General features: G+C 42.8%; 1 protein-coding gene and 1 long non-coding RNA gene across 3 annotated transcripts in view; one reads left to right on the top strand and one right to left on the bottom strand.

Moving 5' to 3' along the window:
• Positions 1-24,814, bottom strand: part of LOC307210145 — a 168,459-nt gene that overhangs the window by 99,276 nt on the left and 44,369 nt on the right. The window lies entirely within an intron of this gene.
• Positions 1-24,814, top strand: part of PITPNC1 (phosphatidylinositol transfer protein cytoplasmic 1) — a 126,528-nt gene that overhangs the window by 63,925 nt on the left and 37,789 nt on the right. For both annotated transcript variants that reach the window (XM_079965658.1, XM_079965659.1), the window contains exons 3-5: positions 8,172-8,260; positions 11,542-11,549; positions 23,881-23,952. In XM_079965658.1, the coding sequence (XP_079821784.1) occupies positions 8,172-8,260; positions 11,542-11,549; positions 23,881-23,952 (169 nt within the window). The remainder of the gene's footprint in view (positions 1-8,171; positions 8,261-11,541; positions 11,550-23,880; positions 23,953-24,814) is intronic.

The raw sequence follows: 24,814 nt of genomic DNA, 5'->3' as shown, positions 1-24,814 counted from the left end.
CACTAGATTTGTCCACATTAATGTATCTCTGGGACGATAAGGATTTCCTGCATGGAGAAAAGTTGGCTATCAAAAGTTCAAGTCAGGATTGCACTTTCATTGAACTCCCAATGAGCAGATGCTGTAGGATAGCTTCAGGGTCCAGTCCTTCTTGAGGTTTATGTCCCACCAAAGCTGATGATAATAATTCTTGGCTTTTAAGCTCAAAAGGATTGAGAGGACTAATTAATTCATGTTTGTCATGGTCTCTCAGATTCTCTAATGTGTAAAGTATATTAGAAGATAGAAGGTGTCATCTTTCCAGTTGAAGCCAAGTTTTTTCTTTTCAAAAAAGCATTTTTGCCTGAAACACTCAAATCAGTAACTGCAGTGTTGGGAAAAGGTGCTTTAAAATTAAATCCTGTCTGACACGATGGTTCTACTTGTCTACATCAGCAGTGTGCATAAAGTCAGTCTGGCTCACAATGCACAGAGAATTGCTTGTGGAAGTATAAGCAAACATCACTCTACAAGAGAAATGACTCATGGGGGGGGGCAACAGGTTTATGTCAGCAAAGCAAGGTGACATTATGGATATATATATATATATATATATATAGCCTTGAGCATCAGTAACCTATAACAGTAAAGTGAAGGACATGATTGGGGGATATCTTATTTTCCTCTTTGTGCTCTGCAATTTCTTCAAGCAAAATATATTAATATCCCGAGGTCACATGATAATGTTGAAGGGTTGGTGCTTCTGCTCAGACTGAAGACTGGTTCTAAATGAAAGATTTATATTGCTCTTTTTCAAAATGTGTTGTTTAATCTATTTCAGTTGCTTTCCTACTGGCAGCCTAACCAAACTTTGCTGCTTTGCATATTCACTTCTGTTCCCTTAGGTCCATTTACTTTTATTGAGCTTCTTTGTGACAGCAATATTCTGTCCGTTGTATCACTGCAGTGCTACCCCAGAATTCTGTCAGCTCCGTCCTTTTCACAGCCTAGCAACAAGATTACGAACCACAGTCCACTTGCAAATTACGTTATGCCAACATGCTTCAGACCCAAACTTAGGGTTAACTTCTAACAAATAAGAACCGGAACAGGTTATCCAGCTTTCACAGTGGTGCTTCTTAGGACAATACTTCACAACTACACACATATGAATATAAAAACATGGACAGGTTAGTGCAGGGGTAGGCAACCTAAGGCCCATGGGCCACAAGCGGCCCACGGGGGTCGTTTAACCGGCCCACAAGTCACCCCTGAACCGAGCCACCCGCTCATCGAGTCCCTGCGTGCTCTGCTAAACTGGCGCGGTGTGGCGCAGGGACTCGCTTCTGCAGTGCCAGAAATTGTGTCTGCGCAGACCCTGGAAATCGCAGGCGCACGCATACACACACACACACACACACACACACACACAATCTAGCCCACAGAAGGATCTCCACTGGAGTGAACCAACCCAGGTGAGGTAAACCTTGCTGACCCCTGGGTTAGTGTGTGTGACGTTAACATAAGAGAGTGTGCTGGAGGTGAAATAGTTAAACAGGTTGCCCAGTCAGGATCCAGGAGGGTGGAGTCAGTGGGACTATAAAACCAGCTCTGGGAGGAGCAAAGGGAGAGTTCATTGGAGGGGTTCATGGAGGAGTTTGTTGGGAGTTGGGTGGTTGGTTGGAGTGGGCATGAATTGGGATAGAGTTAGTGTAGCGAAATAGGCTGAGTCAGGAACAGTTAGGGGCTAGGAAGACAAGAAAATATCGGAGAGGTGGTTTAGTGAGTGAGAGCAGGTAGCGGAATTTATAGGTCTGGATAGGCACCCCATGATTGTAATGGACCGATACTGTTTATGAAACCACACACTTGTTAAACTGCAATAAATAAACAAAAGTTTATGTTTCAATTTAACCCTGACTGGACTCAGTATTGTCCCAGGTAGGGCCTGGGTGGTGGCAGCGAGAAACAAAGTGGTGGCACAGGGATCAATAGACAGTGAAACGTCCGGGGGTCCTGTGTGATCGCCATAGTGTGTTCATTCAGTTTTTTTAAAGGAGAATCTCTACTGGCAAGAGGCATGAATAAGCAAAATTCCAGAGATCTGTTCAGAATGTTTTGGGCTGGAAATTTGTGCAAAACCAAAAGTGATGGAGAAATATCTAACTTGGTTAATATTTTTCACAAAACAGCTGTATTTTTAGTACTCGACCTTAAGTTAATGGCAGGTCTTAGTAAACATGTTCAGTCCATGTTCGTGGAATGCATTAACTCTTCTGGGTGTGCACAAAATGACCTTCGAGTACATACATAAAACCTATGAAATCCAATGTACGTGTCCCAGCTGGAGTAAGAATTCAGACTGGAATGCTTTATCTTAATCCTGTTCAAGGAAAGAATGTTGGACGTTTCCTTAACTCTGTAAAGGAGAAATGGTCAGATCGAAACATGGTACGTGCATGCAGAGTCTCATCCTAGTTGGTGTCTGATCCAACCTTTCGTCTTATCTTTTGCGCCTAGGGCACATATAGCAAAGAGGGGAGTGATCTCTTTTGTGTTTTCTCTTTATCCCTTGCAATGTTCATCTTCATAGCAACCAAACTGTTTTGCTGTCATGGTTCTCTTCTTTCTGTAGCACATTGCCCTTAGGCAAGTGTGAGCTCCTTACCTACTGATTTTTGCCTAAGGCAAATGCACTAGCAAAGTAACACAGCTTTATGTCTTATTTTTTATGGTTCTCGAAGTGGAAAGTTTCCACTATTTTTTAATATACATTTTTGCCATATATTCTAGTACAAAAACCTCTGTCCATAATTTTAATATTTTCTACCATGCAAGCTACCTGTACAGTATTTAATGAGCAGTTTCTAATATGATGCATTTTAAAGGACTTCCTTTCAGGCAGCCTATTTCAAGGCTCTCTTGGTTTGACTCTATATTAATTTAGAAGTGACACTTTTGCTAGAAATGACAAGTATATAATATTGTGTGTGAGTGAGATTGCTCTTGCTCATACAGCAGCGTCAAGAATTAATTAGTTTTTTAAAAATGAATATGGGAATTATATTGGTCAGGAATGACACATCCAGATGATTCACTATGATGGATGACTCGTTGGACCATTATTAGTAAATTCAAGCAGTTTTAAGCTCTCTCTTACAGAAACCACTGATTGTCTGCCCTCTGAGCCATCCTTTTTTCTTTTTCTTTTTCCCCTCTGCTCCATCCTTTCAAATGCCTTAGGAGTGCTAATTATATTTCACTGCTCAGCACAGTTTCAGTTGCAGGCTGGTATTGGAAAGCTTTGTGTTAAATGCATTGTTCCCTTCAAATCAATGAAATTGCTTAGGGTGTGAGTTAGCACTAAATGCATCCCATTGTGCTCTGCAGATGGAACCTACCTATTAATTTTACATCTAAAAACTTGCAGGTCTGTTCACTGTATCAAGAAATAGGGAATCTTTCCCTAAGGTTTCATTCTACCTTGTAGTGAACTCCAAAACCTCACACATTTCATTATTTTTGTATCGCTTCAACCCAAATTGAATTCGAGTTTGTACCACTTTCTGAGAAACTTGATACAAGGCCTTTATTAAGCTATATTGTTTGTAAGCTACAAGCCAATCTAGTTCCAACAGGTTTATTGAAGTTCAGTTTGTTCTTAGGTCTAGCCAAAAGTTTTTGATTGGCAATTTTCAAACTAAGTTTTACGGAACTCTTACAAGATAAGGTTTTCCTCAATAGGAAGATCACTAATGGTGGGCCAAGTTTCCTGAAAGATGGCTGTCCGTCACTACTGCCACGGATGAGTCCAAATCTGACTGGTTATACGTCATTGTGACAACATCACATTTGCAGTGTGATCCCTGATTGGCTACATTCCCTGGAACAGGAAGAGAGGGTTAAGGGGAAGTAATGGCATCAGAAGCCAAGAGGTGGGGAAATCAGTCAACAGCAAAGAAAAATAGTACTACTTCCTGTAAATATTGGTCTTCAGGGAATATTTTGACACCTCCAAAAGCAGCCTTTCCCCCATTTGAGCTGAAGCCAGGACAACTAACAATCTCCCCCAGCAGTATATAACCATAAGATGTATTCTTATGTATCTTGCATCCTGATGTATTTTTGTGAACTATTTAAGGGTGGGGGGGGGGAGAGAGACAGACAGACAGACAAAATAAATAAAACAATTTAAAAATTGTCCAGTAGCACCTTAGAGACCAACTAAGTTTGTTCTGGGTATAAGCTTTCGTGTGCATGCCCACCTCTTCAGATACACTGAAACAGAAGTCACCAGACCCTTATATATAGTGGGAGGGTGGGTTTTTTCTCGGAAGGTTAGTGGGAGATGGGTGATTGACTCAATGAGTATGGTAAACCTGTTGAGGACTGTTAACGACTGCAATTAGTTCTATAGGAAAAAACAGACAGACAGAGATGTGCCTCTTTTTGTACCCGTAGTTCATTCAGAGCAAATATGACATAAGAGATATGGTCAGTGACCAAGCGTTTGATTTAGAGTCTGTTCCATTAACTTCTGCAGTGTGCGTGGGTTCTGGGCCAAATGTGTAATAGTTTCTCTCTGACAAGGAGGGAAGGGCAGATCTGTCAATGTCAGTTTCTCTCACTTTTCTTATCTTAAATTCAGTTCTCCACATTTCCACATCAATTTGTGAGTTTAAAATAAGGAAAAGAAGAATATTCACCAGCGAATTCCTCATAATATCCACATTTAATAAGCAACGTTGCCTAATATAATTCATTGTTGTATGTTATTTCCACTATATACATTTTCATGCACCTTTTATCCTAGTATATGCATATTGGAGATGTGTGCATTTTGAAGGCTGATTTGTGTATTGTTTTGAAAAGTGCAAATTAGGTAGGTTTTCCTTTAAATGTGAACTGAATCACATTTCTCCTCCCTCCCTACTGACAAGTTGATGTGGAAAAGTGTTTTCTCCCTGAAAGTCGAAAGTTTTTAAAGTGCTGTCTTAGATGCAACAATTTCTTGAAGAAGCATATGATCATAACTCTACCAGGGAGATTTCCATTAATATTACTGTATTAAATCAATATACTGTAGATAATGTAAGTAGATAAAGTACTCTTAATGTCTGTGCTTTCAGTCAACCACCACAGCAGTATTTTAAAGGGAATTATTATTAGGTAATTATAAGATGTATAAGATGATGAGAGCAAAATAACAAAAGGTCAAAATAATACTGTTTGTCAAATAAAACAGAAGAGCGAAAGGAAAGCATTGCACAAAACATGTATTTCAATTTTATTAGCTAAAATAATTCATATTTATGTAAGCAGAGTACTTGAGGACAGTACACAGGCTCTGTCAAACAGTTGTTCAGCAGATGCACTTAATTCATACCACACAAAGCTTTAAAAGTAGTAGCTAATTTTCCCTAGGTTGTAAACCATAGTCAAATGAAAGTTCCCACTTTGCTCCCAGGGTCATGTTCCCCTGGGAGCAAGCCTTGGTTTGTCTTATCACCTGAACACAGGCTAGCGGTTTGTTTTTCCCAAACAACCCAAGAGCAGAAAGCCAGGCCTGAGCTACTACTTATGGCTTCTTTGAAAGGAAACAAGTCATGAACCTGAGTTGAGACAGCACCATAAGCCCAATGCTTGTGGTTTGTTGCAATATGGCCAGCAAAAAGTGAAGTGGGGACTTTTGAGCAGCGTGCACCAGCATGCTGTTTGTTTCCATTAAACCCATAGTTAAGCATAGTTGCACCCCAGGCCATTGTGTGCAAACTGCCGCAAAGCAGTTCAGCATGTACAAGTCTCCAGTTCCAAGAAAAGACACTGTTTACTTCTCTCCCCCTACCCTGAAATCACCTGTGGATGAGGACATGCTTTGCACTTGTCACAGGTCTATCCCTGGTGTATACAAAAGAGCCAGATGGGTCAGGATATGGGAGAATGAGGAGGTGAGCTGGGAGGTGGAGCTAACACTTAGCGCTCCAGTGACATGCACAGGAATAAAATATGAAGCCAACTGAGAGAAGCTTGCCTGTGAGCTTGAAGCCTTGGAGAAAACATTTGAGTCTGTATTTCCTCAGGAGGATTACTCAAACACCTGGAATTAGGTTTTAGATTTTCTGTTTTTCCAGCTGCTAGAAGAAGAAATAACTATATTAAAACCCTAAGGAGATTTCTTCTTGTGGAGCATTGTGTGTTGCAGAACTACCAGGAACAGCTCTACTAGTTTCTTCTACCCCTGGTTTCACCTAAATTTACCTTCCTACCATTCAAAAGCATCATTTTTTCTAATCTCAGTGAGCAAATAACACCTCATTTTCAGTCTTTGAAAACTACCAGTATGTTTCCCATACACTGATGTGGAAAGTATTCCCTGAAGGTAGAACGTTTCAGATGGAACAAAAACTGCTGGTGATATGTGAGCTCTTGAACCAGCCCCGGCTGCCACTTGTAGACTCCAGACTCTTGGCTTGATTTTGATTATTCCAGAATTCACTGCAGTACCCCAGCATAAATCAGGTTATAAGTTCAGATGTCACAACAAAGCTTTAGGATACATGGCTAGGCATAAGCTAAGAAGTCCCAACACCTGACATGACCCCTGAGCTCCCCTTTGGAACAGTCATTTCCACTCTTTTCCCAAGCCACGTGACTGAGCATGCAAGTGAGCACTCCTAAAAGTAGGTTGAGTCTCCTGGGTCTGTTGCTTATGCCATCACAGCCATCACCGCATCCTTAGAAGTGGAGTCAACACAACCAGCTCACTCCCGTCTAGCCTCGTTTGCTTCCCTGGGAGCGGGGAACAGTTCAATGACAGGAGGCAGTGCTGGGGTCAAGTCAGGTGGCTCCACTATAGCAGTCAGGGCATCTGATGTCACTGGGGTGGGCCACACCCCTGAGAACCTGCTTGGCCCCTATGTAAACACTCCAGACAAATAAAACACAGGCTAAAAAGCAGGCACCCCAACTCCCCACCCCCGGCAACTCCTTATGCTGAATATTTTTCTTTTTAAGCCAACAAAAGTCAATAAGAATAGAATTTGGGAGGTGCAGAAGGAATAGCTGGTCAAATATTAACTGGCTTAGTATTCTTATATCAGAAATGGGTATCTTTTGACAAAAATCAAGATACAGTGGTACCTCAGGTTAAGAACTTAATTCGTTCTGGAGGCCTGTTCTTAACCTGTAACTGTTCTTAACCTGAAGCACCACTTTAGCTAATGGGGCCTCCTGCTGCTGCCGTGCTGCCGCTGCACAATTTCTGTTCTCATCCTGAAGCAAAGTTCTTAACCCGAGGTAATACTTCTGGGTTAGCGGAGTCTGTAACCTGAAGCGTATGTAACCTGAAGCGTATGTAACCTGAGGTACCACTGTACTGCATTCAGTTTGGGAGGTCATTCTCTTGCACAAGAGGAGCCTTCACCAACGTAGTACCCCCCAGATGTTTTGGGCTACAACTCCCATCAGTCTCGGCACCAGGTTGACAAAGCCTGCACTAGTGAATAGGACTTCAGCTGGTGGGCTGGGACCCACAAATGGGTTGCAGCATGATCCAAGGTGGGTTGCAAACAGAAGCACCGCCCACTGCCATCATGCAGATAGATATATGAGAAGGAGGGCGGAGGGGCTCCTAAATTCATGTTTTGGTTAAAGATGAGTCCTGAGTCTGAAAAAATATGAAGACTATTGCATTAGACGGTGCAATTGAAGAGAGAGAAGGAAAAAAGGAGAATAGTATTACTCAGGCTAATGCCACTTAGTGGCTTAGAGTCATATAAAATATGCAGTGTGTGTTATTGCTCATTCTGTTATATGACCAATATGTGAATTCCCAGGTCCATGTTTGGAACTTTGCACTACAGTGGTACCTCGAGTTAAGTACTTAATTCGTTCTGGAGGTCCGTTCTTAACCTGAAACTGTTCTTAACCTGAAGCACCACTTTAGCTAATGGGGCCTCCTGCTGCTGCCGTGCCGCCGGAGCATGATTTCTGTTCTCATCCTGAAGCAAAGTTCTTAACCTGAAGCACTATTTCTAGGTTAGCGGAGTCTGTAACCTGAAGCATATGTAACCTGTAGCGTATGTAATCCGAAGTACCACTGTAATATGTTTTCTTATCTGAACATATCCTCATGCTAAGTCAGTATTAAGGTTCTTCGTACTTGTGATCTAAATTTTTGTTTCTCTTTGCAGCAAACTCCCAAGTTGGGCAAGAGCTGTTGTCCCCAAAATATTTTATGTTACAGAGAAGGCATGGAATTACTACCCATACACAATTACAGGTACGTTTTAAAGAACAGAGGGGAAGTGTTGTTTTAAGGTGAAGGTCATGTTTGCCCTTGGGTGCATTTGTCCTTTGAGGCTCCACATCACAACAGGTACTAGATTCTGAAAGGTTTGCAGGAAATGCCAACTTCAGCTGCCATATCTGTTCCTTTGGAAAGCAGCAGGTATGAATGAGACATCTCCAGGGCCTAAATAGGGGCATGTTGGTGGTAGTGGGAGACTAGGAGAACCCATATTATTGCAGGACAAAAATGGTGGGCTAGAACACCTTCCTAGGTAAGGGCTGCGCATGTACCCTTCCCTTAGGACACTGGTGGACATCCCTGGCACCCAAGGATAATGAACAGACACCTGCCTTCAGCTCACAAAAGGTGGGAGAATTCCATTAGTTGCGGTGAAGTGAGTTGCAGCCAGCAGAAGGAACTGTTAAATGGGGCGAGGCCAGGAGAACGTAACAACTTAAGAAAGGGTGTTGCTGGATCAGACCAGTGGCCTATCTAGTCCAGCATCCTGTTCCCACAGTGGCCAACCAGATTCCTATGGAAATCTCACAAGCAGGATTCGAGCACAACAGCACTCTCCCCTCATGTGGTGTCCAGCAGCTGGCATTCAGAAGCATTGCTGCCTCTATTGTGGCTTGTCGCTGCTGATAGATTTATCCTACTTTTAAAGTTATCTAGGTTGGGACCAGTGTGGTGTAGTGGTTAAGAGTGGTAGTCTCGTAATCTGGTGAACCAGTTCGCGTCTCCGCTCCTCCACATGCAGCTGCTGGGTGACCTTGGGCTAGTCACACTTCTCTGAAGTCTCTCAGCCCCACTCACCTCACAGAGTGTTTGTTGTGGGGGAGGAAGGGAAAGGAGAATATTAGCCGCTTTGAGACTCCTTAAAGGGAGTGAAAGGCGGGATATCAAATCCAAACTCTTCTTCTCTTCTTCCTCCTGTCTTCCTCCTGTGGGAGCAAGTTCCGTAATTTAACTGTGCACTGTGTGCAGAAGCACTTTTTGAAACCAGCCCTGAATCCTCCAACATTCAGCATCACTGGATGCCCACTGGAGTTATAATGTTATGAGCAAGGAAGGAAATTTTTCCTCGGTGCATTTTGTCCATGCCATACATGATTTTATATGCTCCTATCATGTTGACTCTTATTTGCCTTTTCTCTAAACTAAAATTTCCCAAATGCCCTCAAGCCATGATGCTCATCTTCCTGGATTCTCACTAACCATTTTCCCGGGGATGCTAAGTGGAATGGCACTTGGGAGGCTGCCAGGATATTACCAGAGCTTGCCAACTGTAGTCCTGGAGTTTCCTTAGGATCACACAAGGGAAGGGACCATAGCTCAGGGTGTAGAGTGCATACCTTTGCAGGTAAACGGTCCCAGATTCAAACCCTGGCACCTCCAGTTATACCCACTCAACCTTCAGGGTGATTGGAGAAGCCAGTGCCTGGGACCCCAGAAAGTGGCTACTCAGGATCCAAGGGTCAGCAAACTGTTTCAGCAGGGGGCCGGTCCACTGTCCCTCAGACCTTGTGGGGGGCCAGACTATATTTGGGGGGGGGGGAATGAACAAATTCCTATGCCCCACAAATAACCCAGAGATGCATTTTAAATAAAAGGACACATTCTACTCATGTAAAAACACACTGATTCCTGGACCGTCCGTGGGCTGGATTTAGAAGGTGATTGGGCCAGATGCGGCCCCCGGGCCTTAGTTTACCTATCCATGGGATAGACCTACATTGGCTCCAGGTATGTTTCTGAGCACAATTCGAAGTGTTGGTGCTTTAAAGCCCTAAACGGCCTTAGCCCAGTATACCTGAAGGAGTGTCTCCACCCCCATCGTTCAGCCCATACACTGAGGTCCAGCTCTTGAGGGCCTTCTGGCAGTTCTTTCACTGTGAGAAGTGAGGTTACAGGGAACCAGACAGAGGGCTTTCTCGGTAGTGGCCCCTGCCCTGTGGAACGCCCTCCCATCAAATGTCAAGGAAATAAACAACTATCTGACTTTTAGAAGACATCTGAAGGCAGCCCTGTTTAGGGAGGTTTTTAATGTTTGATGTTGTCCCTTTTTTATTATTAATATTCTGCTGGGAGCCTCTCAGAGTGGCTTTGGAAACCCAGCCAGATGCACGGGGTATTTATCATCATCATCATTATTGACAAGATAAGCAAATAGGCAGACCCTGGTATAAGGCAGCTTCCTTATGTTTCTCTCTATCTCTGTTGGTTCCTTAGAGCCATCAGGGAGGATAGTTATTGGGAGGTTTCTGTTGTGTCCCAAGAGCTGTTGAGTCTTCATGCCCATACGAAGTCTGACCCCTGCTATTGCAGCCAAAGGAAGTGCCAAGTGTGAGGGGGAAATAGGATTCAGAGACAGTGCACCCTTCCCCCAACAATTGCTTTGGCATATTTTTGCTGAAGCCAGCCAATTTCTCCTCCCACAGTTATTGCTTGGGGGGGGGGCAAACTTTCCTTTACCTCCGCAGTATCTGCTGAGAGTAGGAGGTGGGGGCGTGAATTGAGGGTGAGAGCTCAACGTGCTGACTTGCAGGAAATGCATTTATTTTCAAAAGGTTTATCTGCACAAAACCAAATCATTTGCCAGATACAAATGTAATTCCGGTAATTAAATGCGGGTACGGAATTGTGACTTCAGTCCTCTGAGGAGTGTGCCTAACCTAAATTGTACTCCTCTGTAAGGACAGTATTTGACCTTATAGGAATACGTTATGAAATCAGCATCTAATCTGTCAGGGCAGCTTCAATCTGTTTTATGGGTTTTTTCCTGAAATTGACCTCTCTGGAGTCCTATTTACAAACTGAATCAGAAACTGGAATATCCCGGTAGTATTGAGAAAGAGCTAGGATATCTAAGACAAAATAAAAGCAAGGCATTCCCCTGACTTCCGCTACAAACAGGCTGTAGAATGCTTATCCGTTTTCTATTCATGTATGCAGGTGATGAGTTTACCACCTGTCTCCTTGGGGTGCCTTAACAGCTCTTGGATGGGATGATAGGGAGAGCAAAATTATGCAAAAATATCTGCTGCCCTGGTGCTCCAGGAATCAAACTTCCACGTTCACCAGCGATGAAACAATTAGAAATACAGTCTTTCTGCACTGTTCCCATATAATCCACAGGAAATGCAATAAGCATGTCAGCACAATGATTAATGTATTTTTACATTTTAATAAAGCAACATGAACAATAAAATAATTATGGCATTATTCTTTCCCCCCCTTTCTCCTCTTCCTATTGGGCAAATTTGGATCAGAATACACGGTAAGTTTTGCTTACTTTTTGTCATGTTAATTAAGTCTCGGAAAGGTTTTAGTAAAGCATAGTAATGGGGCTTTTCATAGTGGTAATATTGCTCAATAGAAGATGGATCCTCTTTTATATAACTAAGGAAGGATATTGCAGCTAATATTAGGAGGGCCTCATCAATTATTTAACTTAATATTATGTTATTATTTCAGAAGCTTGATATATTTTGCTACCCAGTAGTTCTAATTGAAATGAAACCTCTATAAAAATAAGAAAAGGACAAGGCCTTTAAAGTGCCGGTTATTGCTGGTAGTCAAGAGACAGATTTTATTTTATCTTTTATTAACTCATAAAATGGTCATCTATCTGGATATAGTGTCTGGGAAAACTCTTCATTCTGCAAGCAAAATTAAACACATCTGGGCTCAGTGCCCAGAAAGGAACTGAATAAAAGAATGAGAGACACAAAAGGCACCAGTACACCTACAGGTGCACTGATTCTATGATTCGATTTGGAACATAAGAACCTTCTACTCTTTCCTCTTTAAATCGCAATGCAAAAATTGTAGAGGTGTTATTCTACAATCCAGTTCCTTACCCTATAGCTTTTTGACCAAAGCAAAGGATAAGAACAAGCAATAGTCTGATGAAATGAAAAAGGGCTAGAATGGGCCTTTGCTAAATTAATCAAGTGATCAAACGGAAGCAGAACCCAACAGTTTCTGGACTACATTGGTTATGCCTCACTGTGAACCTGCCCACTCCTTGAGATTATTTGGTGGGTGGAGAGGTAGCATTACATAGTTTCGTCACCACGTGGCATAATATATAGTTGCATCTTGGTGGAGTCAGTCACTAGGCAGACTGGATTTAGTTATTTCTGGGTAGAGTCAGGAGCTTTCTGTTACTGTTTCTGCCCGTGTTTAAGAGAGACAATAAATTCTTGTCTAGCTTGCTGTCTACTGCGTCATCTAAGCCTTCCATGATAAGTTGGCAGGCACAGAGGACACCCAAAGAAGTCTCAGCCTCACTGGGTAGTCTCAGCCTCTTTATTTGTAGTATTTATTGCCAGGGAGAGCTCTATAAACCCTCACTCTTGGTAACCTTGGCAACTGTTTGAAGGCTGTTGCAGAACACTGGAGCTCATGTCATAAGGCGTGAGGAGCACATTGTCCAGCCAACTCCAAGGATCTGTACCTTCAGATTACACTCCGAAGTTTTGCCCAGCAACCTTCAGATTATTCCATTTACCTTAGAAAATGTGCCTCTGAGCAACTACTAGGATCAAACAGAGACTTTTTTATTAGTACCACCTGTATAACATGCAGGCACTACTGGGTTCAAATTCCATGGGTGAATAAAGAGGCTGTGTTGGTGCTTATTCTACAGTTATCCAGCTTCCTTTCTCACAAAAAACAAAAAAAACAAAAACCAGGCCTGGAAATGTCCTAAAGGGACCCCTGACGATTAGGTCCAGTCGTGACCGACTCTGGGGTTGCGGCACTCATCTAGCTTTCTTGGCTGAGGAAGCCGGCGTACAGCTTCCGGGTCATGTGGCCAGCATGACTAAGCCGCTTCTGGTGAACCAGAGCAGCGCACGGAAACGCCGTTTACCTTCCTGCTGGAGCGGTACCTATTTATCTACTTGCACTTTGACATGCTTTCGAACTGCTAGGTTGGCAGGAGCTGGGACCAAGCGATGGAAGCTCACCCCGTTGTGGGGATTCGAACTGCCAACTTTCTGATTGGCAAGTCCTAGGCTCTGTGGTTTAACCCACAGCGCCACCCACGTCCTGGAAATGTCCTAGTAGTTGTATAACTCCCCAGCCTACTCGCTTTTGGGCTCTTTTAGCTGACTATACATTGCTGTTTTTATTTTGCACATAAAGGGCTTTGAGATCCTAATCGTTATTTTAGATTGACTCTTAACCTAATGCTATGTAATATATTATAACAGGGAATGAGTCCGATTCTCGGAAATATGGTATTCAGTGGAAGCTTCTTAGGATGGAAGATAGCAGGGCAGAGAGAGAGATAATGCCATATATCCTGAAATCCAATTGCCTTTCTGGAGAAGGGGAAACGTGTTACAATGGAGCCGTGAAATATCTTAACAACTTGCTTCATTTCGAGAGAAACTGATAGCAAATCTAAGGTGTTGAAAGGAGATAGTGTTGAACCTGCTCGTCTACGCTTCAAAACTACATCTCTGAATTATTACAGAGTTTGACTCCGCAGCTCATAACAGGTAGCTGAGTGACTTGATTCTGTAGGCAGTGTTCATAAAGTGCATCAGTGGGCAAAAGGCTTGGAAAAGGCATACCAGTTGAAATCATGATGGTGTTTTGCCTGCCAATTAGAAGGTACAAATGCTAAGGAAAACCTTAGCGTCTCAGGACTGAGTGTCTCATACTGAGGCTGCATTAATAAGAATGGGATTACTCCGATGGATGGTGCCTTCCCACCAAATTCCCTCAACTTGAGATGTTGAACAGTGGGACATATTTGTGCCGTTCCTATTCTAGGCTTTTATTTACGATTTTGTTGTGGAATTGGGCTGTGACAAATTTATCCACCTGCTAAAGGGAGGATACGACTTTCTGTTCTGCAGGCAGCATTGCTCTCTTTCCCACTCTTGTTTCAAGTTAGCTCACAATGCTCCCGTATGTGGAACTATGGTGGGAAAACAAAGAAGAAAAACAGGTTACTTACCTGTAACTATGACTCTGTGAGGGGTCATGTGAAGGTGAGGCCTTGGTGGTGGTGCCGCAACTGGGGACTTCCTGGTCGGCACTGGCTCATGAGGGGGTCTTTTTTTGTGGTGGTTCCCCATTTGTGGAATGTCCTCCCTGATGAGATGCACTAGTCTCCCATTATTGACTTTTCCAGAGGAAGTTGAAAACATTCCTGTTTACTCAGGCATTTGATGCTGAAAGATGCTGTTTCTGGCTGAATAATGTTTTAAACTGTTTTAGAATGCTTTAAATATATACATAATTGATGTATCAGCTGGCCTGGGTTCCTTCACACAAAAGGGTGGGATCTAAATTGTAGAAATAAATCAGTGATACAAGCCACCCACCTTCTCTGCTGCTGGATGGAATCTAGACACATATTTTAAAAGGCTGTGGAAATGCTTTTTTAAAAAAAGTTTTGAAAAAAACATATTGAATTTGCCATAGCTCACCTTCGCCATCTAGTGTCACATTTGTGTAATGCACTTTATAACACACTTGAAACGCTTTATTTGCAGCTGTATAGCTCACTCCATGGTGTCCTTACAAGCTGCAGGTGTCCTCACTCTTATTTTTTCCTTATTTATCTGCTGTGGCAGACCTTCCGGGAACAAGTGGAAAGACAGCAACCACAGTCCTTTGAGAGTGCACCTTGAGAGCTGCATAGTTGTGTCATTATGAAAGTTTCCAAACTTTGCTCTGGACAGAAGGGAGAGCAGGCCTTCTGCCACCTTGTTACAATAGTAAGCCACACCCCACCTGAGAAGTATGCCATTTTGGCACAGCCCCCAAAACATTGCCCACTTGTGCGGTGGAAGGAATGAATGTCGCCTTGGGGCTTCACCCATTTTTATTTTCCTTTGGAGTGTCTTGATATATATATGCTGGCGACTATAGAAATAATTGTGCCTTCAACCCCAGAGGTACCGTATTTTTCACTCTATAAGATGCACTTTTTCCCCTCCTAAAAAGTAAGGGGAAATGTGTGTGTCTTATGGAGCAAATGCAGGCTGCGCAGCTATCGCTGAAGCCAGAACAGCTGTGCGAAGCCTCTTCAGGGCAACGGGAGGAACGCTCCCCCTGCCCTGAAGAGGCTTGACGCAGTTGTCCCAAAAGCCAGAACAGCAAGAGGGATCGCTTCGCAGCGATCCCTCTTGCTGTTCTGACTTCGCTTCGCTGGAGAGGCGCTGCGAAGAGAGGGAAAGCTGCGCAGCACCCCTTCAGCGAAGCAGGAGGAGAAATGGAGCCCCTTCCGTTTCTCCTCCCGCTTTGCTGGAGAGGCGCTACGCAGATTCAGAATATTTTTTTTCTTGTTTTCCTCCTCTAAAACTAGGTGCGTCTTATGGTCGGGTGTGTCTTATAGAGTGAAAAATACAGTCTTTTATGGTGATTTTCCTTCTAAATAATAATATAGTTAGCTTTGAGACAAGGGACACCACTGATTGATCAGAAACTGTTCAGGGGGCAGGGGCAGAAGGAGCAGCAAAAGTGTTCCATGTCCAAAAGAATATTAGACTACTTTCAGTGTACCTAACTGCTTTATAGTGACTCAGGCTATTGGTCCGTCTATCTCAGCATTGGCTACACTTAACATTGTTCTCCAATCTTGCAACCTGAGATGGTGTAATTGGAAATGCCAGGGATTCAAATGGAAACCATGAAACAAGTTTCCCTTGGCCCGAATAACTCTCCCCTCCCCAAGACTCCGGTCTGCTTTCTGATTCTTGTTGGGTAGGTAAGCCTATTCCTACTGTCTTTTAAATTCGGGGGGCGGGGTGAGTACAGCTGCCTGCCCATATGGTTCACCCCAGGATTGAGGACAGTGCACTGTGTTATCTTGTATATTAACCATCTGCAATTGATTGGATTTTGGCAGTAATCAGAATATATTTTCTGCACAGTGACTTGCTTTCACTCAGCATGAATAATGATAGGGATGAAAAAGAAAGGTTTAAAAGGAATTGGGTTAGCTAGTTTCGGCTATTGTTTAGTTTGCAGGCTAAAGACCTCTCTTTTGGCTTCGTCGTCTGTGCAACGGACGGTAACTTCAAAACTTTTATTTAGGGTACTTCAGTAATGCTAGGAAGAGGCCTACCATGTGACATCATTAATCTTTTGCCGTAAGAGCCACAGAAATGTGAGAAATTTTTCATTCGGCGCACACAATGTTGAATGGGTAGTTAATTGGTGAATTCTATCCAGAGGCTCAGAACGTCATGGAAAAATGCCTGTCTATTACATCTGCCTTTGATTGTGAAACATCTGGAGTGGCTGTATCATAAATTCCACACTCCATCAGTCACCAACCAGAGGCTTCCAAGCTTAGTTTAAAGTGCAGTGTTGAAAAGACTGAGATATATGCAATGACAAATATCAAACTCAGCATCTCTTGACTGGCCGTCTCTCAGTAAATGGTATACGTTAGCTTGCTTTCCTGAGGGCTAAAGCTTACTCATTTCTTACTTTGCTGTTAAAGAAACCAGCCACTTCATTGCCTTCCTCAGAAACAGCGCTTCCTGATAAACTAGGTTACTGTGCCACATTGAGCATTTCAGGATTACCCAAGTTGCATTTTAATTATTTACTTACACCTGTTGTAACTATTCTGCCAACATTAATGGCAGCAACAAGGGTTGGGATGCTCTCAATTTCCAGAAACTTGCAATTTTAAATTAGGAAGACCCTTTGGAGACTATTCTTCACTTGCTGTGCTGGTCCTGTGGATTACCCGAGAGGCGAGGTCCAAGTCTGGTCCATGGTCAAAGACGCAACGTGGAGGTTTGACATCTTAATGAGATTGTCAGGGGAGGTCTGGAGTTAGGCATTATCAACCTGAACATAGATATCAGTCTTTTCTTCTAATGCCAAGGAAGCTCTGGGGGCTCCTAAACTGTTGTCTGGATGCAATGATGGGATGGATGTGGGCTTATGAGGCAAGGCTTCATCTAGACAAAACAGGAGTGATTTTGATCAGTAGGAGAGTGGCTGAGGGCAGTATTGGATGGGGTGGCATTCCCCATGAAGGATCCAGTCTGCAGCTTGGAAGCACTCCTGGGACACCACTTTACTCCTAGAGGACAAGGTGATAGTTGTGGCCAGACATGCCTTTTCTCACCTTAAGCTTGTGCAGAAGGTGTGCCCTTTCCTAGACCATGCAGATATGGCCACTGTCATTTGCACCCTGACTGCATCCCGACTGGACTACTGCTGTACACTCCAAATAGGGTTGTTGTTGTTGTTGTTAGTTTTATTTCTATACCACTTTTTATTTTAAAGGGAAAAAAGCTCACAGCTGTTTACAGCACATTAAACCATCAGATAAAACAACCAAGAACAAAACAAATTCAAGGTTCAAGGAAAATATTTCAGATCCTTCTCTAATGTGACAATTTGCTTTCTCCCTATTCATTTCCCTACTTAATTTAAATAGCTGCCCCACAGCAGAACTACTCCAGGTGGTGTAGTGTTTAGAGTGTCTGACTAGGACCCGAGAGATCAGGCTTCAAATCCCCCACTCAGTCACGAAGCTCACTGGGTGACCTTAGGCCAGTCACAGCCTCTTAACCTACCCCACAGAGTCATTGTAGGGTGAACCATAGAATCTGAAGAGTTGGAAGGAACCCAAGGTTCATCTAGTCCACCTAAGAGAAAAAGTTGGGATATAAAGGTGATAAATAAGCTTTTGGAGAGGGTTTGGAACTCCACTTGGTGCAAAATAGACCAGCCAGATTAGCTTCTTCTTTTCAGTTATCAGAACATATCACATCAGAACTTTTTCATTTGCACCAGCCTCCTATTTGTTTCAGGACACCTATAAAACCCTAAATGGCTTGGCACCAAGTTGTCCATGGACCATTTCCTCTCTCGTGAACCTGTTTGTCTGCCTCTTTCAACACCTGGCTTCTACTTTACGTCCTGCCACCTTTGGAGGGGTGTGTGCAGTAGCTGCACTTCCAAGGAGAAGTTCTCTCCTGAGATAACCTTAGTCAGCCCTTCTTCTCATTAAGGAAGGCAGTAAAGATTTCTTCTTTTCTCCTGCTCCTTTAGCCTCCTTCAATGTTGATGTATTTTTAAACTGACCCACTTGCTAAAACAGCAGCACGAAAAGCACATAAAGCAATTTAATAGATGCATTTGCTTCCCACGCACCCAGACGTATTTCATTATTGCTGTGTTTAGTCCGGAGGCCGCTTTGGGTGCCATTTTGGAGGCTGAAAGATGTGGGTAGAAATTTTCTAAATCCATAAATATGAGGCCCTGACAGCATGCTTGCAGGCAGTCGCGGCAAACGATGCAGGAATGGCAGCGACAGCAACCGGCACCAGCTGCAGCCTCCTTCTCCTGTCAATGGTTTCAAGGACTCAGCTCTGTCTTACATTGAGCTAAAGGTGTTTTGGTGCCATTGTCAACGAAAGTACTTGAAGTGCATTCCAGATGTGTGTGAGTTGGCAGAATGCTAGGCAGATTTTTAAATTTTATTTAACTTAATTAAAATGCATATTGTGCTGAACAGTTATTTGGGATGACACAACTCTTAAGGTCAGCCATAAATCCTTGAATATTTTACCATATTTGAGATCAAATTATCCATCACTGCTGGCAAGATTAGGTTCGAATGACTATTATACACACACACATATCTATATATGTATATGTATTTCTGTGTGTGTGTGTGTGTGTGTGTGTGTGTGTGTGTGTAAATATATATATGCCAAACAGCCCTTCATTTGAAGATCACAGGGCGGTCTACAATAGAAAAGCACAAAAATACATAGCATAGTAACAAACAAAAACAAAAGGCCGTATAGATTTTAAAATTAACCATAGGCCCGGGAGAAAAGGAATGTTTTTGCCTGGCGCCTAAAGATAAGTAACAAAGGCGCCAGGCGAGCCTTCCTAGGGAGAGCATTCAACAAGTGGGGAATCACCGCACAAAAGGCTTATTCTCATGTTGCTGCCCTCTGGACCTCTCATGGAGGAGACACACGATGAAGGGCCTCAGATTATGATTGCAGGGTCTGGGTCAGTTAATGTGGGGAGAGGCAGTCCCTTGAGGGACATAGGGACTACAAACTGATATGAGCAAAATACTTGGGCCACGATGAAATTTGGGTAGTTCAGGCAGCTCACCAAAGCCGATACCACCAAATCCTATAGCTGAAGAGCACAATAGGGTAAGATAGCCCAGGGAGCCAACAAGAAGACAGATATGAGAAGCACAAGACAGCAGGGAAGCAATCGGGGAGGTTGGGGGGAGGAACAACCTGGAACAGACACAGGCAGCCTAATGATTTCCTTCTCTAAAGAGTTACCAGACTGAGAGAGTTTAGCAGTGACCAGGAATGGCTCATCATCATCATCATCATAGTTTGCCATGTGGTGCTTGTAACCTAGCTTAAATTTCCTTCCATGCCTCCTCCTCCTAGTAGACATAGACATGGTAGTTCATGGAATAAAGGATTGGTGCCACACAAGTGAACAAGAAGCGACTAATTACAGGGCCAGAAGCCCCTTTAAAAAACCCAGAAAGCTACTAATTAAAGGGACATAGTGTGTTTTCAACTAAATTGTGTGTGAGAGATTCGCTCGCCAAATGTGACTTTTCTCTGGTCTCTTCCCCCTTTGTGGCCCTAGCTCTGGAGGGTTGGAGGGAAATCCAGAAAAGGTTTAGAGGAAACATGGGGAGGGGAGGGAGGGAAAATTCCATTGTGTGAGGAGACCTTTCTCCATGCACACATACACAACTTTTCGGTATGTTGAATTCCACCCAGTGTTCCTGAAAAACTTCAGTAGTACTCTGTCAGTCCACGCTGGACAAATTATTTGCTGCCACAGATTTTTAAGACCAAAATCCCTGCCACAAATCAGCTGAGAAAAAGCACACAACTACATAGGAAACCCTGGAATGCAACTTGATCTGGGTTTTCCATTAAAAAAGGAGTCAATTAATTATGTCAATTATGGAGAAAACAGCTAGTACGAAATCAATCTTGACCACTCTATTTTTATACGAATGTGCCTTTCCTGCTCTGGAAAAGAGCTGGATTCAGCTTTGAACAGGCCTGAAATAGTTTCCAGTGATTCAGAATTAATGTCTCTAATGACAAAGCAATGAGAATTTTTTGTCTGAAGTTTCTGCAAAAGGTTCCCATTGGAAGATTGTTTTCCTTGGTTGTAAACCACAGGTTCTACTTAGATGAAAAAAAAGGAGAGAAGCGGCATTATCTTGTTTAATCTCCAATATTTTTATTTCAGGACATTGTAATCCCTTCATCCACTTCACATGCAATTTCAGTGGAAAGATTGCTATTATAGCAGCAACCCATAGGCTGGCTGAAAAATGCCATGTGTTTTGTATTCTGCTCCCTTAATTCTTTGGCACTTGTCTTGGCTTACTTATATTATACTGTGTTCTTGCAGTTGCTTCTCATTGCTATGACAACACTAATCAATCATCACACTAAAAATAGACTCTATTCTTTATTTTATTTTTTAAAGAAAGTGCCTGTGGTGAATTGAAAAACACAACTGTGGCTCTGCCTTTCCAGTGTTCTGTTTTCTCCTCTCCTTCCACTCAGGGAATACTGCTATGTTTTGGCAATTAAACCAGTTCTCTTCTGCAGTAATACCCTCCTTTGTGGCACGGATGAAAATATGGACACTTGTCTTCTTGCGACACCTCTGTCCTCATGTCAGAGATTGCTGCCTGAATGCCTGTTCTCTCTTATGCATTGCTGAAAGGTCTTCTCTGCTAGCTGTGTGTGGATAGGCAACTAGGAGATAAGCAGGGTGGGAATGTCAGGATGCTGCAAGCGGCTGTTTCCCAGGAAAGCATAAAAACAAGAGAAGATTTCTTACCACCCTTTTTTTTATTCAGTATTTACAGAGAGAGGCTATAAAACTCAACCTCTTGGTGTTGTCCCAAGTGAATCTCCACACACACACCCTTCTATCCCACTTCCTCATTCGTCACTTCTACGGGTGCTGCTACGTGCCCTCTGTCTTTGAGCTCTTTGCTCTCCTACTTTCAAGACTCGCCGGGTTCTGGGAGATGGAGGGTCTAGAATGCTTTCTAATGACAACGTGTCAGATGGGTGTTGCTCTGGCTCTCCCATGATTTCCCAACTTTTCCATCTGCCTCTGAGTTGCAACCTCCCTCAAACCCCTGTTGTAAATCTATACTGTCTTCCTTTTCCTCCTCCCTGGTAGGGTCAGGCTTGGGAGGCGGTCTCCACCATTCCTCCTGTGCCCAGTCCCTGATAGGGAGGGAAGCAGGGTGCTGACATTTGCTGCCCAGGTGTAGTATACCTTTGCATTCATGTGCCACTAGAGTGGAAGTATATTTGCTCTCATGGCATTTGGAGATTTAACATGAGACCTGTAACTTTAGGGAACATGTATACAGTGGTACCTCGGATTACATACGCTTCAGGTTACATACGCTTCAGGTTACAGACTCCGCTAACCCAGAAATAGTGCTTCAAGTTAAGAACTTTGCTTCAGGATGAGAACAGAAATCATGCTCCGGTGGCGCGGCAGCAGCAGGAGGCCCCATTAGCTAAAGTGGTGCTTTAGGTTAAGGACAGTTTCAGGTTAAGTACGGACCTCCGGAATGAATTAAGTACTTAACCCGAGGTACCACTGTACACTGCCATACATTTTTTTAAACTCAAGAAGCAAATTTTAAAAAGGCCAAAAATCAAGTGGCTCGAATCCTAACTAGCCTTCCATGAACAGAAGGGCTCTTTCCATTTTCCGAGAATGCTAGGGATTCATCCATACTGTTGTTTATCGTGGGCTGTAAGCTTCCTGTACCTCCATTAATTCTTTGTTATTCATATTGCGTTCTCCAAATCACAGATCCACACGTGCAAAAGCCAGATACTCCACAAAACTGTGCACAAGAATCTCTGCACACCCACATATGAAACAGATTGTTGATTCTGAGTTACAAGAGGCTCAAATTATAGTAAGCTCAGAAGCAGGAGTAAGTTCAAAACAAAAATTGCCTTAAAGGAATTGAGTGTTCAGTTGCTTTTGCATCTAGTTTTCTCAGTGATTTAGTAGACTGGAGCCTTATGACCAACTGAAAAGCTAGTTGTTTCCTACATAATATTGCAAACCTTTATAATCCATTAAGATTTTATGCTTTCAGATTATTTTCTTCCTTTTAAAGAAGCACCTGGCAACCCCTAGAAATGCTGAAATGGGAAATTAGAAAATTCACCCTGTGTATTCCTGTTTGTGCCATGTGTAAACATAAATTACCAGATTTCTGCTGGAAGGAATATATGCTTGAGTGGTGGGGGGGGGGGGGGAAGAGAGAAAGAATGATATCTTAAAATGCAATACATTTGCAAACATAATTTCCTGAGGCCTAGGACCTACACAGCTATGGGACTGCCTCTCCTGGTATGCCCTGCAGAGGACCTTAAGGTCCACAAATGACAACACTTTGGAGGTCCCAAGTCGCAAGGTGGTTAGATTGGTCTCAACTAGGGACAGGGCCTTTTCAGTACTGGCCCCGACTTGGTGGAACGCTCTGTCACAAGAGACTAGGGCCCTGCGGGACTTGACATCTTTCTGCAGGGCCTGCAAGACAGAGCTGTTCCGCCTGGCCTTTGGTTTGGACTCAGTCTGACCCTTATGTTTCCCTCCCCTTATGGTTTTGATCCATGGGCTACTTTTAAAATGAGGCTGCATTTTAAATTGTATTTTAACCTGTATTTTAAATTGGATCTCCCCCCCCCCCGCCCCATTATGTTTTTATTGTAATTTTACTGGTGTTAGCTGCCCTGAGCCCTGCTCTGGCCAGGGAGGGTGGGGTATAAATAAAATTTATTATTATTATTATTATTATTATCATCATCATCATCATCATCTGGCATCTAATTTTAATTCTCTCATAAGTGAATATGCTTTCACTTAAAAGGAAAAAAATGTACTTTGTCTGTAATGAATGGATCTCTCTGCATGATGCATAAACAGTTCCCTGGCCCTGCTGAAGCACAATGTCAATTATTGAGGGCATGCGATGAATCTCAAAACATATTCTGTGACTTGTAGTGCAATCTAGATTCAGACCAGTGCTGTTGAAAGCTGATGAGGCTCAGTCAGTAAAGATTGTGGAGAAAGGAGGGTGACCATTGGTGATTAAAAAGGGAAAATGTGAGGTGTTAGAAAGGCTTTTCAGAGTGTGACATTCTGAATAGATGTTCCCTGAGACCTTCTGATCTTAAATAAGCTGAGATCAGAAGCTTAAGTATTTTCAGACTGATTCATGATCCTAAAATGTGGCTTAATCTGACAAGAGTTCCAATTTTTTCCATTGCTAGTTATTGTTTTTAGCAAGAATTGCTAGCTTTATTTTTCAAAATGGACTATTTCAAATTTTCTCTTTCTTCCTGCTTTTTTTTTTTTTTTTTTTTAAAAAAAGCATATTTTTCAAAGGATTCTGAACAGGTTGGTCCAAAAGCTCTTGATGCACAAGATGGAAACTAGTGAATTCATTTATGGCATTCGCAAAATAAAACTGCTAGGTTGTAATGTACATATGAACTGGTGAGTTATAAATGGCTACAGTTCTGATTCTGATTTTCTTTTCTCTGCAGTGTTCATTTTTACCTAAATTCTCCATTCACATAGAGACAAAATATGAGGACAACAAAGGAAGCAATGATAACGTAAGTGATACCTCTTCTTAAAGATCCAACATATACCATCTGTAAAGGCTTTCATTATCACGCTCAGCAAGGTTCTCCCTTACGATCTTCAGAGCTTTTCCGTATCTAACTTGACTCCAAAAAAGCAGACTTTCTGTTTTGTATGTAGAGATTCTCAGCTCCTTTCCTTTGACTCCCTACTTCTTTTTAGTTTGGTGGAAAGTAATGTGAACAGAGAGCATTCATTGTTCACGGCGCTCAGTGCCATTGTTGGGCTATTGACGTGCATTTTCTAAGGAAACTTGTACCTGTTACTGAGATGTAGTTTGACTGCTAGCCTTCGGACTTGTGGAAACCTTGAGTGTCCAGGGAAGTGACAGGATCTTAAAAGGGAAGGGATCCTCTTAAGGAAAAACAGCAAGGAGAGTTAAATAGAATGCAAGCAGCAGCCACTGTTGATGAATTGACCTATCGTAGTTAAACAAGATGATAAATGCTTTTCTACGGCACTCAACTGAAATATCGTGTAGATAAATGGATAGTATTGAATTTTATATTCAATATAAAGAATCCAACATAAAGGAACACTGCTGTGCCTTGAATCTTCTGGGTTTGGCACTGTTGAATAGTCTCAGTGTGCCTTTTTGCTGAGTACCCTGCTGAGGACAAGCTATAGATGGTGTGGGTCCTCTCTCAAACTCTCAGAGGCATTAACTTCAGAGTCTGGCGGTTATTTGTGCTCTTCAGACAAGTTATTTGTCAAATTCTACTTCAGACTCTTAAGTCTGGTGGGTTTGGGGGCTGTGAAGCCGAAGGTTTTATGTGTAGCTCCAAATGGATCAACTGAGCTAAATGGACCAGTACAAAGCTGTACAAAGAGGTT

This window comes from Podarcis cretensis (assembly GCF_951804945.1).
Source record: "Podarcis cretensis genome assembly, chromosome: 2".
Lineage (NCBI taxonomy): Eukaryota > Metazoa > Chordata > Lepidosauria > Squamata > Lacertidae > Podarcis > Podarcis cretensis.
This window is presented reverse-complemented; position numbering and strand designations above follow the sequence as displayed.